Here is a 17,198-nt window from a genome sequence, read left to right on the forward strand (position 1 = left end):
TGGGGGGGGGGGGGAGGAGCCAAAACATAAGAGACTCTTAAAAACTGAGAACAAACTGAGGGTTGATGGAGGGTGGGAGGGAGAGAAGGGTGGGTGATGGGTATTGAGGAAGGCACCTGTTGGGATGAGCACTGGGTGTTGCATGGAAACCAATTTGACAATAAATTTCATATTAAAAAAAAATAAAAAATAAAAAAATAAAAAAACAGATTATATCATAATTCTAATCATTATAGAACTATTTGGTTTACAGGTTTCATAACAGCCACCAAGATTTCTTTAAAGAACTATATGTAATAATTGATTATTCCATTTTGTGAGCCCATGAGTGAAGAAAATGCCCTTTGGGAATCTTGAGACTTTGTGATAATGTATTTTGAATACACGGAACATGAACATGTAAAAGGAATGATCTAACATCATCTGATGGTAGTAAGAAGTTGTCACTTCTGCTCATTATGTAAATCCGACTTTACAACTCTGACCACTGATAAGGAAAATGTAAAACAATATTTTGCATATACTTCAGATTTTGTATAGCGTTACAGAAGTTCATCCTATGATATTGATACTTGGCTCTGGCCAGGGCCCAATATTAACTTAACAACCGACCATTAGCCATTTTGCCAAAATAGGTGTTGGGTACGCTTCTAAATGCACAGTGTTGCTCTCTGTGCTTTAAGAATTACCTACTTGTTTTTCTTTCAGTGAACTGAAGGTCAATAACAAAAAAATAAACCCATCACAGTCATTTTATCTTTTAAAAGGAAGGCAGCAGCATTATAGGCTAACCACAGAAATGAAGGTATGTAAGCTGGAGTAGAGGGTCCTGTTAGGGAGGGGCTGAGAGAGGAAATACTGCCTCATTTTAGTGACTGAGTTACCGTATTCTCACCTAGACAGTCCAGAGAAATCTGCTTCTTCTTCTTCACATCTTTCGTCTAGTTCTTTCAAAGCCAAGGTGACATCTTCTTCACAGATGGACTCAGGGTAGCTCTCAGGAGCCAGGTGCTCTGGCATGTCTGTGTCTTCCAAGTTGAGAATCCCTCGACACACGAGAGAATCCTGCTGTTCTTGAATTATATATGACCCTTCATCTTCAAAGCTTGTCAGAACTTGTTCCTCCTTTAACACTGAACCTGTATCCTGTAAAAACAATCGCATTTTTTAATCAAGTTTAAAAACATTTTTAAAAAGTTTTTATCAACACAGAATAAATGACTATTGCCATCAATATACACTTTTTTTTTTTTTTTATGAAGTAGTATTCTGTTTGCACAGGTTAATTTTTGGAGTTTCTGGGCTCAGATTACATAAAACAGTTTAAAAAAAAATAGTCCCAGGCTTAAAAAAATGTTGAAATTAAATATCACCTATTGCCACATAGAAACATCAAGGAGATCACTTTTCTCGTAATAGGATTTAGGTGTTTACTTAGAAATATATTCTTTGGTAAAATAACTTCTCATACAGATTCTCATTCTACATATGGTTACTATACATTCTCACTTATTTGAAATGTAATTTCTTTCACCCAGTGAATTCTGGACAGAAGGTGGGGGGAGCAGGGAGATAATTCAGAATGGTTTACCCACTGGTCCCGTGGGGCTGTCCATGAAGCAGGAAGAGGTACTGATCAGTCAGGAGGATGCTGAACTGAAACAAATGCATCCTTACTGGTTTCTAAACGAGCTGAGTATTTGTGATGGAAGAGTTACTTTCAGGTAGTAGGACGACACTTCATCACAGAGTTAGATTTCAGCAAACCCTGGGAAATTTTAGACTGCCGTACTTTGCAAGTTGAATGAATTACAAGCTCATTCACCAAAAAGAATGCCTGCACTCGCCTAACTCTAGGCAAATGATGATACACTGCTATGTTAGGCACCAGTGGTTTTCCCTTCCTACTCGCTGCAACATGACTGAAACATGTTGCCACATGCCCTGCACCCACTGGAAGCCCAACACACACTGGCTAAATAAATGAACCACCACTCCTGAAAAAGAAAGATACTTCCAAAGCGTATGTATACCATGATGGTGTATCGACACAAATTTTAAGGTGCACAGATGTTAGTTCAATCCGTGCGAAAATAAGCACTGATGGTCTCTGTCGTAGGAATAAAGATCAGTTCCTTGCCGTGCTTGGTCCTAAGTTACTACTTAGTTGTGCAGCAGAGTCACTCTCCTTCATGGGTCAGAGTAGAATTTTTCCTCCAAAATATGAAAAGCAAGTGAAAGAGCCCCTGACCTTAGGCTAGTATGGGCCTCAGTCTATACATCTGTAAAATTCATCTGTAACGTAAAACAAATGAAGGATTTTGACCAGATTCTGGGCTGGGTGCCCTGGGATAAATTAATAGCTATCTACAATTAATTTACAACCTAACGGGGTTAGGCTAATATGCAAATAATGGTAATATAGCGTATATTAAGTGTAAGGTAAATATTATGTGCATTATACAAAGGATTGCTGTTACTCAAAGAAGGGAAAGGTCACATCTGCTTGAGGTAATGGAGACTAGTCTCTTTGGAGAAAACAACATATGATGGGCTTTGACAAAGATGGGTTAGCAATAGTGTCATGGACTGAATGTTTTTATCCCCTCAAAATTCTTATGTTGAAACACCAACCCCCAATGTGATGGTATTAGGAGATGAGGCCTTTGGGTAGTGGAGGGGCCTCATGAATGGGATGAGTGCCTTTACAAGAGGAGGCCAGGGATCTAGCTAGTTCTTTTTTTTTAACCATGTGAGGACACAGCAGGAAGAGCTACCAGGAAGACAGGCCTCACCACACAATGAACCAGCTGGCACCTTGATATTGGGACTCCCTGGCCTCTGGAAGTGAGAAGCAGAGTTCTATTGTTGAGAAGCCGCCCAGCTTCTGACATTTTGTTATAGGAGCCTAAGCTGACCAAGACAGCATTTCAGGGAAAAGGACACAGATGATAGGAAAGAAATGTGGCACAGAAATGCGGCAGGAAAACACAAAACGTATTAAAGGGAAAATTGGCCTGGAGTTATTAAGCAGAGAAGGCAGCAAACTCTGAGTCTGCACAGAATAGCACTTTTTAAATAATACAGTACAATCATTCCTTAATCATTCCAAAAGCTTATATTCAATACACTCTGTCTGCATCTGAAGTTCTTAAAAAAGATTTGGCCTGGGTGGCTCAGTCAGTTAAGCCTCCGACTTCAGCTCAGGTCATCATCTCAGTTTCTGAGTTCGAGCCCTGCGGCGGGCTCTGTGCTGACAGCTCAGAGTCTGGAACCTGCTTCAGATTCTGTGTCTCCCTTTCTCTCTGCTCTTCCCCCACACGTGCTCAGTCTCTCTCTCTCTCAAAAATAAATAAACATTAAAAAAATAATAATAAAAGACAAAAAAAGATTGGCCATTCAAATGGCAAGCATTAGTTATTTGGAAAGATAATTTATGTGACAGTGTTAGAGGCATTTCTATACCTAGAATTTTATTATTTACTTTTCCTTCTACATCAACTGGAATATACCATGTTGAGATAACCCACCACACTTCTTAGTTTAATGCCCTCACTTCTCATTACTTTATACCTATATTTGGTTGTCATTTGTTATTGAATAACAATTACAAAATAGACGTTTTACCTGTAATTATTAACATACACTACATGCTGAAATTTTCTAACAGCACTTAGATTTCATGAAGAGAGTGCTTTTGGGCTAATGGAATGGATTCCACTGTTATATGTACATTAGGAGACTCAAATTTTCTTGAGCTTTATCTTATTACACAATGATGTGTGTGTGTACACACACCACACACACAATTACATTCAAAGATTCATTTCCTGGGGCGCCTGGGTGGCTCAGTCAGTCAAGCGTCCGACTTCGGCTCAGATCACGATCTCATGGTCTGTGAGTTCGAGCCCCGCGTCGGGCTCTGTACTGACAGCTCAGAGCCTGGAGCCTGTTTCAGATTCTGTGTCTCCCTCTCTCTGACCCTCCCCCATTCATGCTCTGTCTCTCTCTGTCTCAAAAATAAATAAAACATTAAAATAAAAATATCAAAGATTCATTTCCTGTAAGGCATAATCTCTGTCATCCATGAACTGGTATGTAAACTATTACAAATACTAGAAGAAATTCCTCTGTGAAGGTTTCGCTGATAAATACAAGTGAAGAAAGTAATCCCTTAACAGCTCAGAGTGTAATTTGTACACATTCCAGAGAAGAAAGGAGCAAACTGAGCTCTGAAAGTTTGTCATGACACGAAACACATCAGCCTGTTCTCTTTTATCTTCCTGATATTAACACCATTGAAGGGGAAAAAACCCTCAAACAACTCTAGGATTGGATTCTCCCTTTAATTCAGAAAGTATTTCACCTATTCAAATTAACTCCTCATCTGGAGAAGTTAACAGAATTATGGTTTTACTTCATTATCTTGGTGTTTTCATGCCTTTTTAAAAAGGGCAATTTGAGGTCATTTGACACTCCCTGGCATACGAGGGAAAAACAGACTAGGCTAGCATACCTAACAGAAACAAACTCGTACTATTCTCCTCGGACAGCCATTCTTTGGTGATAATTGTAAAGTTAACAGAGCTGTTTCCAAATGAAATCCTATGGCTTATGAATATCTACTTCATCCTTATTCACTTGTGTCAAAGCTTACAGTGAAAATGAAACCCATGACTGGAAAAGGAAATAAACCTAGTACAGTGAAGTGTTTTTCCTTTAGGAAAAAAAAAAAAAAGTATCATCAGGAACTTTACAGTGTCTTGGAAACAAGGCATCAAATGTAGTCCTGTTGGATGAGTGACCGTCCCACCTGAAATAACAGTTTCCAGTATATATGGAAATACATGTGAATTTTCAGTTTATCTCCAATAAATATAAATATGATATGAACTTCTATCAGTAGTTTACTATGATTATAGCTATTTTAATAACCAAAAATAAAAGACTTCCCATTTGTCAAGTAAACAGAATTACAACACACAACCCTTAACTTCACTGCTTTTGTTAGGAAGGTATTTCTAGTACTGGGCTGTTTTCCATGGTTTCTAATGAGACCTTTTCACATGCTATGATCCAAACCAGACACAGTCGATAGGTTATTAACAAGGAATTAAGGCTCACTTAACAAGCCTCCCAGCAACCAAAAAGGAATACAGGCTACTTAAGGTGCATCTCTAAATCGGTCCAGTCTCTCCTGGAAACATTTGTAAGTTTCATGCACTCTTTCAGGCCCCCCTTATCTTATCTAAGGTTCTTCTGGTTTATCTCCTCTCGGCCTCCTCCCACCCACCCTCCACACTTCTCACAGAGACCTCACTAGAACACAAACCAGACTGGACCTTCTCCTGATGACAGGTGCCTAGACTGCAAGCTTCATGTGGCAGGTACCAGAATCTACTTTCTGTATTCCACACCAAAGAAGAGATTTTAAAACGCAGACTCAATCAGATCATGTTCCTCTTCTGCTCAAATGCTCCGACGGCTACCTGCTCTGTGGCTGCAGGATCTGCCCACCCCTCTCCTCGTCTGTCCTCCCGGCTCCTGTTCACTGCGATCCAGCCCCACAGGCCAGCTTGCTCCTCACACACGCCGTCCTGCTGCTCCCTCAGCCTGGGACTTCCTCCCTCCACATCTTGTCACTGAGGCTTCACTTCAAGTGCGGCCTTTTCTCCCTCACCGATTCCACATTTCTGTTAGATTTTCTTAGTACGGCTAAGAGGGTGATCAGTCTCTGATGTACTTATTCTGTCTTACCTGCTTATCATATCTTTATTTATTTATTTATTTATTTATTTTTAATTTTTTTTTTTTTTTTATTTTTAGGACAGAGAGAGACAGAGCATGAACGGGGGAGGGACAGAGAGAGAGGGAGACACAGAATCGGAAGCAGGCTCCAGGCTCCGAGCCATCAGCCCAGAGCCTGACGCGGGGCTCGAACTCACGGACCGCGAGATCGTGACCTGGCTGAAGTCGGACGCTTAACCGACTGCGCCACCCAGGCGCCCCATCATATCTTTTACTACAAGTAAGCTCCATAAAGCCAGGAGGCTTTTCCACATGGCACCACATGCCCAGGGCCTAGAATAGTGACCAGCATGCAGTAGGGGCTCCATGGGTATCGGTGAAATCACCGAATGCTTGCATGACCTGTATTCTCATTTAGGCATCTGGTACAGTGCTTGTCATGTAAAAGGTATCTCTTCAATGACAATTCATGACTCGTGATCATTTTGAGATAAAGTCTACGTCTTTAATATGGCATGTAGGACGCTTCTTGTCTTAGACCCTACCCATCTCTTCTCCTCCTCCCATTTTATTCTTCAGAAGTACTCAATGTCTTGCGGTTACCTGAACATGCCATGTTATTTCACGCTGCCCTGTCCTTCCACATGGTGTCCCTCTGCCTGCCATGTCCCCATTGCCGGGACTGCCCTTTACCACCATCTCCCTGGTGTACAGATGATCAGTCTCTCCTGAGTTTTCACAAAGCCCCGAACATGCTGTTATTAAGTTTCTTGTACTGGAATGGAATGCTTTTTTTTTCTTTTCTTTTTTACACCTTCTCTATCTCTCTCAATTGACAATTCCGTCTCTGAGAGTGAGGGTCACCATGCCTTATTCATCTTTCTGGCATCTAATTCAATGCGCGGCATCTAAGAGAATCTCAATATTTGTTGAATTATCTAAACTTAAGCCATACTAGGAATACACTTAAAATGCCAAAAAGAGGCACCTGGGTGGCTCAGTTGGTTAAGCATCCGACTTCAGCTCAGGTCGTGATCTCATGGTTTGTGGGTTCAAGCCCCACATCCAGCTCGGTGTTGACCCAAGCTCAGAGCCTGGAGCCTGCTTTGGATTCTGTGTCTCCCTCTCTCTCTGTCCCTCCCCTGCTCACACTCTGTCTCTCTCTTTCTCTCTCTCTCTCAAAAATACACAAACATTAAAAAATATATATTTTAAATGCCAAAATGCCTTCATTTCAAACTATGCTTACTGTTAAAAACATAAAATACACTATAAGCTTAATAAGAACATGAGAATTCAACTAACTAAAATAATGAGATCTAGTAATTACATTAATTTGGTTGCTACTGAGAAAAATGTAGTATTTCCCTAATACTTACCGAAGCATAAAAGCACATATGACAGAACTATAGCAGTTATAGTTAAAAAAAAAAAAAAAAAGAAAAAGAAAAAAGAGTATAATAATCTTAAGGGAAAAAAACCACTAAGAAGACAAATACTTACTTATTTTTGGTCAGTCATTATCTTGGGATCTGGCTTACTTCTCACAGGCCTTTCCAAAAATCGTAATACTAGTAGTTCCAACGTCTTTTTTAAAAAGGTTTCATTTAACCCACTGCTAACACAGCTGGCCTGAGGTTTGAATCCCAATCATAGCACCAATCACATAAACCCAAACACAAAGCAAAAAGAGAAGAAAAAAAAAAAGCCATCCTTCCAAGAAGATACAGCACCAAAGAAGATGCTCACCACCCCAGAGAAGCATCTGTCCATTGACATTGACCTCAATCACACTCTGCAGCACAAAATGCTCATTAAAAACACTCAAGATTATTTATAACCTGTGGGTCATTTCCTTAATTGACCAACTTTTTTTCTTTTTCTTTTTTTTTAATCATCAGATTTGACTATTTCATTTAAAACAACCCAACAGGTTAGAAATACTGGAAACAAATCAAATAATTAGTGTATCAGATGAAAACTCTTTTGAAAGAAAAGCAAGGGATGTAACAGAGTGCTAAAAGGAGCCCAGATTGGCCAGGCACCAGCCCCCATTTCTCCCCACCTCAGGCAGCTGGCTGTTAGCATTATCTAGAGAAGCCTCCAAACTTGGGGTCTCATCTCTGATTTGAAGCACTTCTTCTGTTGAGACGCTGCCAGTGGAATCTTGAGACTGAACAAGTAGATCGGGATGGTCTGGCAGTGTTTCGTCTGCAGCAGAATCACTGTTTAACTGCGAGGAGAAACAGGAAAATAAGGAAGTCATCCGTGAGCCAGTGATGGTCACAAAAGCCACACCGCCTCTGTATCATATTTTGGGGGCTTAGTTAGAAACAGCCTGACTTCCTAAAATTACCTCCCCCCCCCCCCCACTCTGTTACTCTGTGACAGAATCGATGCTGCTAACACGAGCAGCTAACCCAGCAGCATGAGCTGCATCCATTCATGCAGGTTAAGCTTCGCTAAACAAAAACTACCAAAGTGGAAGACCTCCGCATAACTACGTTCATCGTGAACCCAAATTCACTTTTTATGGTAATATGTTGTGTTTTCAGCTGGTGTGAGCACTTGTGAGGACGGGGGCTCTCTCCCTCCCTGTGGCTCCAGGGCCCGGCAGGCAGTGCTTTCACAAGAAGCAGCGTTAACCGGGGGGGCAGGCACGTAAGTCTGAACAGGCTGTTCACTTCTCTAAGCCAAAATATGACAAAACTTCAGTCAGCGAAGAAGAATTAGGACAATAAAGTTGTTGTAATGGCAGTCTGTCATTAGTGGGTTTATATTCTTGGAAAAGAATCAGAAAAGAAGGGAATACTAGAGTTTTTCCTTTTCTAAGCAGGGTTATAAATTCTTCACCGTCAGTAACATAAATATCAAGTTTCTGATTCAGAGTAGGTAAAGGCAAAAACCCTTATGCCCCCTGTGAAGAGGAAGCAACTTTGAATTCGTTTTTTTATTTTGTTACCACTAGGACTAGGGTTGGCCTTATAAGGAGATAGTTCTTTTTTTTTCCTCTCTTCTTCTTTTTTTTTTTTTAGTTTTCATTTTTATTTAAATTCTACGTAGTTAATATGTAGTGCCATATTGGTTTCAGGAGCAGAATCTAGTGATTCATCACTTCCATACAATATCCAGTGCTCATCCCAACAAGTGTCCTCCTTAATGCCCATCACCCATCTAGCCCCAATACGTCTACCACCTCCCCTCCAGCAACCTTCAGTTTGTTTTCTGTCCTTAAGAGTCTCTTGTGATTTGTTTCCCTCTCTTCTCTCTTTTCCCTTACCCTCTGTTCATCTGTTTTATTTCTTAAATTTTACACATTAGGGAAATCATATGGTATCTGTCTTTCTCTGACTTATTTCACTTAGCATTAATAAACTATATAAATGGCAAGATTTCATTCTTTTTGGTGGCTGAGTAATATTTCATTGTATATATATACCACATCTTCTTTATCCATTCATCAGTCGATGGACATCTGGACTCTTTCCATAATGTGGCTATTGTTGATAGTGCTGCTATAAACATTGGGGTGCATGTGCCCCTTCGAATCTTTTTGTATCCTGTGGGTAAATACCTAGTAGTGCAGTTGCTGGGTCATAGGGTGGTTCTATTTTTAACTTTTTGAGGAGCCTCCATACTGTTCTCCAGAGTGGCTGCACCAGTTTGCATTCCCACCAACGGTGTTAAGAGGGTTTCCCCTTTCTCTGCATCCTCACCAACATCTGTGGTTTACTGTGTTGTTAATTTTAGCCATTCTGACAGGTGTGAGGGGCTATCTCATTGTGGTTTCGATTTGTATTTCCCTGGTGATGAGTGATGTTGAGCATCTTTTCATGTGTCTGTTAGCCATCTGGAGGTCTTCTTTGGAAAAATGTCTATTCCTGTCTTCTCCCATTTCTTAACTGAATTATTTATTTTTTGGGTGTTGAGTTTGGTAAGTTCTTTATAGATTTTGGATACTAATCCCTTATCAGATATTTACAAGTATCTTCTCCCATTCTGTCGGTTGCCTTTTAGTTTTGTTGACTGTTGCCTTCACTGTAAAGAAGCTTTTTATTTTGATGAGGTCCCAGTAGTCCAGTTTTGCTTTTGTCTCCCTTGCTCTGGAGACATGCTGAGTAAGAAGTTGTTCTGGCCGAGTTCGGAGGGGTTGGTGCCTGTGTTCTCCTCTAGGATTTTGAGGAGACAGGCAGTTCTATCCCATGGCTCTCATGGGAGCAAACCTCTGTTAAGCATTTAATGTAGGCTGGGTGGCCTCCCTCCTCATAAAATTCCCATGAGGCAGACACTATCCAGAGTCCAGTTTTAAAGGGGAAGTTAGGTAGGTTGACCATAGTTACACAGAAGGGTGGTGGCACAATGCCACAGTCTGGCTCCACGGAGGGCTGGTGCCTCCTTCAGTCACTGTTGCCAGTAACTCGATTAAATGAAAATAGTCCCAAGGAGGACGAAGCGTTAGGTGGCATGGATTTGGAGGCAGACGGCTTGGTTCCAGCCTACTTAACTAGTGGCTATGTGTCCTGGGACAAGTCGCTCATCCTGCAGAATTGCGATAACCGTATTTACTTCATGTGGTTGGGGGGCGGGGCGTTCTGCAGACTAATAGATGCCAAACACCCTTCACAGAGGCTGGGGCATGACAAACATCCAGTGAGTAGTGACAGTTGCTGTTATTATCATCAGTTGCTGTTCATCATTTAACACTTAAATGAGGGTTGACTGAAAGACATCGTGGGACAACAATGAGATGCCCAAATTGGAGAGGTGACCGGAAGCCACGTGCAAACTGGCAACTTCCCATTTTGTTTACAGCCAGAGCAGCCCCGGCCACTCAACACTGCGGCCAGCGCTCCACTAGCCAACTGAACGTGGAGCAAACAGGGGCAAAAGAGAGGGCATGGCTGGGCTCAGTGTGAAAAGGGTATCCCTTGAGAGCTAGGTCAGTGCAGCCTGCTGGCACCACTGATTCCTATCTATGTGCCCCACGGGGGCCCTTCCACACCTCCTTTCCTCCTGCCACCCCTTTCGCTCCCACATTTCTGAGCAGGCAGACTAGTCTTGCGGGCTTCCTTTTCTCATGTTTCACTCACTCTTTAATCTCTGCCATGTAGCCTCTGGGCCACAAGTCGGAACCCCCACATATAACTGACCTGATCTCGAATGGCACAAAGCTGTGCTCGATCTTTTCATGCCAACTAGCAAAGAAAAGTGGGTGGAGGATAAAGCAGTGTTGGTGTCCACACGGATACCAAAACTACGTGTCACTCAAGATGAGGACTTCTAGAAGTGTCCAGAGCGACTCGCCATCACTAGGAGAGAAGGTAACACTGTCTCAGCTGCTAAAGGGGGTGCGGCATAAACGTAAATGTTGAGTAATGTCATTAACAGCACGCTCCATTAGCAATGCAACTCTGTATTTTCATTTCGGTGTGTGCCATTTTACCCAAAGTGAAATGAAAATCGGAAAATCCAGAGACAGTAATTACTAAGGTGGAAGTTAAGAGGAGAGTGAGACCAACTGTCGCTGTATGAGAAGGTGAGTGTGTACCATCTGCGTGCGGGACAGTATCTGGCTTGCTGTGAGAGCTGCTTCCTCTTCCGAGGACTCGTCCGTGTCTTCCTGGTTGGTCAGGTTCAGGCTGGGGGTGCTGCTGGAGCACTGGTACTCTTGGAGGGAGGGAGTGTCCCCTTTGTCAATACTGTCCAGTGAGCGCCTGCGGACTCCCCAGTTGAAATTGTCCATACTTTCACCCTGGAAAAGAAAGACATGATCTCTAAGGCCTCAGATACACGTGTATAAATACAGTAAACACAACACACCAGGAAAACATGTACTGAGATGAAAAATACTCAATGCATCATCATAAGCAGAGTTTCAATCAGCCCTTCAATTTCTCGAAACTTTTAAAACATCGTTAAATATTCATATTTAAAGAGATCACAATATTTGGTTGAGCCTGTTTTAACTAAATAATTTTCTTGACTTCCTATATTGTATGACTGGGGACCGACTAAACCTACTGTCTAGGCCATTTCTATTCTAATGCCCAAACACAAATGAGACCACGAAGAAGACGAATACATCACAGACAACGATACATAAACAATCCACAACACCAGGCTGCAACTTACCTGCAGTTCCTGGTTAGCAAAAAGGAAAACACACAGAATTAGAAAGAACGAAGACAAACATTTAAATATACGCTACACTTTTGGGGGAAAACTCTTTGTGATTTCTCAAACCCAAAGACTGATTCAAGCTCTGGATTAAGCTCTGAGTAGAAAGCCAACATGTGATTCAAATTACTTTTTTTATGCAAAATATATTATGAAGAAGTCAGAGACAGACACTGAAAACAACATTTCTGTGATACACTTTGCAAACACGAACTTTAAGAAAATCTTCAAGATTTACATAGATTTAATACTTGATACAATGCAAAACTGACTTAAAGTACCCACATTCAGTTGACAACATACAGGGTCACAACTATTTTCGTCTAGAGAATGGTTCTGGCTAAACCCAGTGGCCATTTTTTACTACAAAATAGTCTGAAATCAAGATCAAAGCCATCAAAACATAACTTGTGACAAGTTCAAAAGGTCAAGAGGAAATAGGGCAGATTTCAATTTCACCCCACTTATGGATTTACAGAAGTTATGTTTCTGTTATTCTAAGCTGATCCTCCTTTTGCAAGGATATAATTCTTACACTCGCTCTTAAGCCCTGATATGACAAATGACAATGAGCTGGCCAGCAATATAGGATTTATTTGTGTTCCTTTACTCAAGAGGCACTGGCTAGGATACAGGTTTTCAAAGCCTTTTTTTTTTTTTTTTTTTTAAATAAAGCAAAGCAATACTTATTTCGAATGAAATTTAAAATGGAAGTCAACTGTGCAAAGCTGATGAACTAAACCCAAGCCGCTTTGGCTGCAAAAGGTAACAAGGAGCTCTTTGCCTGCACTCTGGGTACATCCTTCAAGTCTTAGAAACCCTGCAGGTCAAAGTTCGAAAAGCCACCTTCCTACCAGATATTTCAATTATTATTATGTAGCACAGTACATAATAATGGCAACAGCCCTAAATATTTGTTTGGTGAATGAATGGGGAGCTTCCAAGGTTGGCGGGTATTTGGGGGGTATTTTAGAAGTTTAATTAACAGTTTCATTTGTTTTGTACCAAAGTATTTCCTACCACCATGTTTTAAGCAAGACTATATTTAGGTTTTAAAGAATCTCTACTATTTGAATTGTCTAATGATGAGGCATACATGAACACCACCCACCCAAATCACTATGACTTGAATTAAAGACAAAACTACATTAAGCGTCTTTAATTCAATTTGCCAAAGTTCTGTTCAAAAGCCATGTTAATTAGTAGCTATGTATTAGGGTATGGGATAAACTTGGAAGCATTTACAGAGTTCTTAAAAAAAAAAAAGAAGAAGATAAAAAAGCAAACAAAATAAATAACGTTACCATTACGAACATGTCAAGAGCCTGCCTGCCTGCCTTCACAAATTTTAAACTCTCAATTGAAAACAAATAACTGCATTAGAGTTTAGGAGCTGCTCATGCCCTTGTGGTCGGGCAGCAAGGCTCTTCAATCCATCAGACTTTCTTGTCTGATTATTCAAGTCAGTCCTACTTCTTACAACGTGTTTTTGAAATTGGGGATGTGAAATCAAGTTTAGAGGATGGTGATCTGCCACTTTGGAAAAAAAATGAAAGAGAATAGGAAATATCAGCGTGCATAACAGCATAGGGTGAGGCTGCATATTCTTTTTATTTTTTTTCAAGTAACCTCTATACCCAATGTGGGGCCTGAACTCACAACCCCAAGATCATGAGTCACACGCTCCACTGACTGAGCCAGCAAGGTGCCACAAGGCTGCGTATTCTTGAAACTTTCATTTTAAAGGTATGTGTTATCTACTTGGATGTGATATAAAATGTATTAAGTATGGATCACAGTAAAAACAAAAAAAGTTTAAAAGCCACTGCCCTATGGGGCTGAATAATACTTGCTTGGGGGCTCCTGTGAACCTATCCATGTGTCTTTGGGAACATGTTCATGCCAAGTTCAAAGGCAATTGGTTTGACCCTGAGCCACCATGGTAGTACCCTTCTATATGCAAAGAAGGATGAAGCATGTAGGAGGACCTCCTTAAACTGGTCTCCTGTCCACAACTAATGATGTGACATGGTGCAGGCCATTACATTTCATCCCTCCTCACCTATTAGAGCCAAAGGAAATATCCCTTCAAGAGGGTTAATCAATGCATTTGAGTTACGTGAGCGACTTTAAATTCTTTGGAGAAAGATGTGTCAATGACATGGGATGGATACCGGATGACAAGGCATTTTGGGCTTCTCAAATATAGGTATTTGTAAACATTTTAGAATGAACACTTTTGAAACTTATGTGACAAATGTTTTAGATTTAGGAGTTGCAAGTTTAGGGGGATGAGCTACAGGAATAGGTCCCGAAGAGCCTGTCAGGGCAATCCTGTTCTCTTTGCCACAATGACTGTTTCAGAAATTGGCAAATGATCCAGCTTGACCCACTAATGTAACAGGAAGTGTGCTGAGGACGTTTAGGAGAGCAACTTCTTCACCGTTACAAAAGTGACCTTCATTTGCTTTGAACACTGCTGGATGTGGACATAACCATGTGACAGAGACTTGCAGAGAAGGGCAGAGCCTAGCCAACTGCAGAGAAATGATCAGAGACCTCCCTGAGCCACATCTAAATAAGCTATAACCCTCTGGACTACCTCAGTTTTGTAAGCTCGTAAATCCGCCTTTTGAGTCCGATTTTTCATTTCGAAATCATCTAAACTGACACATACCTATCAATTTAATCTAGACTGAATCAACTTAGAGGAGAGAGCCCCTTGGTGCTACGTGAAATGAGTCATTTGAGGGGGCTGGCTACAGTACGAAGAAGAAAACAGTGAGGATGTCACAGGTAGAATCTCGGTCATTTGACACAGTAGAGAGTTCTGGAGAGCCAAAGCCCTCGAAATCATGTGAGTTCATTTAATTTAACTTAGTGTTAAGTGTTTGTACTTATACTTTAAAATAGTGTTAGATAAATTTTAATATAATTTTTTACCATTTTGCTGCATATTAATTTGTTTCATTTGAAACATAAGCATATCCTAAATTAAAGACATAACTTTGGAAGAAACCCATTTTTCACTTTTTATTTCTTGGGGCAAAGAGTAAGAATTAGATGTTCCTCTTCTGTTTCAGACTGCTTCTGCTAACTGACCAACCGTACTAGTCACGTTTACTTCCCAATTTAGATTTTTACCTTTAAAAACATTTTTGTTTAATTCGTTTGTTGTTTCAAGTTTTTATTTAATTTCTAGTTAGTTAACATATAGTGTAGTATTAGCTTCAGGAGTAGAATTTAGTGATTAGTCACCTATGTGTAACAGCCAGTGCTTATCACAAGTGCCCTCCTTAATGCCCGTCACCCATCTAGCCCGATTTTACCTTCTTGACCTCACACTGACCTTAATAAGGAAAGATGCTGTGGTCAAACACTTAATTCTCATATACTTGCAACTGTACGCTATAAATATACGGACTGCCCACATCCTTACCTCTGCATCTTCCAATTCAACATCTAAAAAGTCAAAATCCTTAAAAACGCCAAATTGTTGTTCACTGCTGTTGTCTTCCACGGCCACTTCTTCCTCTTGAATCATGTCTTCTGTTGCAGAAATTAGGCTGGTCTGTTGGTCACCAACTTCCAAATCCTCATTAGAAGAAAATATAACCTAAGGCCCAGCCAAAAAAAAAAAAAGGCCACCCATCAGCATCGTCACTCTGCCCATGAGACACTGGTGCCCAAAGAGCCACCGCAGGCTTCATCTGTCAACGAATTCAGAGCTTCAATCTGGTTTTCATGCTAAAGTCTAACTGGTTGAATACTTAATTAATGTAACTGCCAAGTACCATGGAGACCGTATCTTTTTCATTCTTAGTTAATGCCATGAAATAAGGGAAGTTAGAAAAGGCAAGCAAGGAGACAGAATACTTTCCATTTTTTTTAATGGAGTAGTAACAGGATTTTTACAGCCTTTATGCATGCGATCATGATTACTCACGGATGGATTCTTTGGAAGGCCAGATTCTGGACCACAGAGAGAAAGCACATTCATTAGCTTTTCTCTTGTTCTTCGCTAAGGGGGGAAAAAATGCAAATGTTAGGATTACTGATAAGTAAGACAAATTCTCAAGCTGTCATACATACAACAAAATTGATTCTTCTGTAGATGTTCGGTTCTGATTTTTTTTTTTTTTTAATGTACCTGTGATAACTGTGGCCTTTTCCAGCTAACAGGAACCAAGGCGTTAGAATTAGAACCAGAAGAAGTGGAAGAAGTACTCCTAGTAACTGCAATAACTTTGGGTTTCCCATTTCTTCCAGCTGCACTATGCTGATCGCCATACTTATTTCCAATGATTGGTGTCTGCAGAGAAACAAAAAGGACAGTGTTCGACTGGGATATTTCACCATAAAGGGATTAGTAGTGGATCTGTAAGGACTTTTTTCTTTTTTTTACAAACAACCAAAAAAAAAAAAAAAAAAAAAAAGCAAAGGAAGATAACAGCATAAAGTAGATGTTACAAAAATCAAATGTAATGATGTCTTTTAAAAAATTAATTTATTTTTTTAAAGTTTGTTTGTTTGTTTGTTTGTTTATTTAAGTAATCTCTATACCCAGTGTGGGGCTTGAACTCACGGCCCCAAAATCAAGAGTTGCCTGCTTTGGGCGCCTGGGTGGCTCAGGTGGTTAAGCATCCGACTTCGGCTCAGGTCATGATGTCACAGTTTGTGAGTTTGAGCCCTGCACTGGGCTCTGTGCTGACCGCTCAGAGCTTGGAGCCTACTTCAGATTCTGTGTCTCCCTCTCTCGCTGCCCCTCCTCTGCTCACACTGTCTCTCTCAAAAATAAATAAACGTAAAAAAAAATTAAAGAGTTGCATACTTCCACCACTGAGCCAGTTAGGCACCACGTGATGTCTTTTTTTTTTTTTTTTTAAATCAGGAGACTTCACTTCACTGAAAATGACTCCCTGAGAAGATGAGACAATCAGACAGCTCATTCCTATTTTATTATTATCTTCGTAAGTTTATTTATTTATTTATTTATTTATTTTTAAAGTTTTACTTATCTATTTAGAGAAAGAAAGCACAGGCAGGGAGGAGCAGAGAGGGGAGACAGAATCCTAAGCAGGCTCAGCACCAACAGCACAGAACCCAACGTGGGACTTGAACTCACGAACTGAGAAATCATGACCTGAGCTGAGATCAAGAGTCGGACGCTTAACTGACTGCGCCACCCAGGTGTTTCTTAAGTTTATCTCTTTAGAGAGAGAGCATGAGTGGGGTAGGGGCAGAGAGAGAGGGAAGGAGAATTCCAAGCAGGC

At 40.7% G+C, this 17,198-nt stretch overlaps 1 protein-coding gene across 7 annotated transcripts in view; it reads right to left on the reverse strand.

The window, feature by feature from the left end:
- The window catches only part of FRYL (FRY like transcription coactivator), a 269,670-nt gene that overhangs the window by 19,109 nt on the left and 233,363 nt on the right, over window positions 1-17,198 (reverse strand). For all 7 annotated transcript variants that reach the window (XM_049632000.1, XM_049631993.1, XM_049631998.1 and 4 more), the window contains 6 exons: window positions 16,076-16,237; window positions 15,872-15,946; window positions 15,365-15,541; window positions 11,297-11,500; window positions 7,814-7,981; window positions 896-1,146 (listed from right to left, as the gene is read on the reverse strand). In XM_049632000.1, the coding sequence (XP_049487957.1) occupies window positions 896-1,146; window positions 7,814-7,981; window positions 11,297-11,500; window positions 15,365-15,541; window positions 15,872-15,946; window positions 16,076-16,237 (1,037 nt within the window). The remainder of the gene's footprint in view (window positions 1-895; window positions 1,147-7,813; window positions 7,982-11,296; window positions 11,501-15,364; window positions 15,542-15,871; window positions 15,947-16,075; window positions 16,238-17,198) is intronic.

Source organism: Panthera uncia, chromosome B1, assembly GCF_023721935.1.
Source record: "Panthera uncia isolate 11264 chromosome B1, Puncia_PCG_1.0, whole genome shotgun sequence".
Taxonomy (NCBI): domain Eukaryota; kingdom Metazoa; phylum Chordata; class Mammalia; order Carnivora; family Felidae; genus Panthera; species Panthera uncia.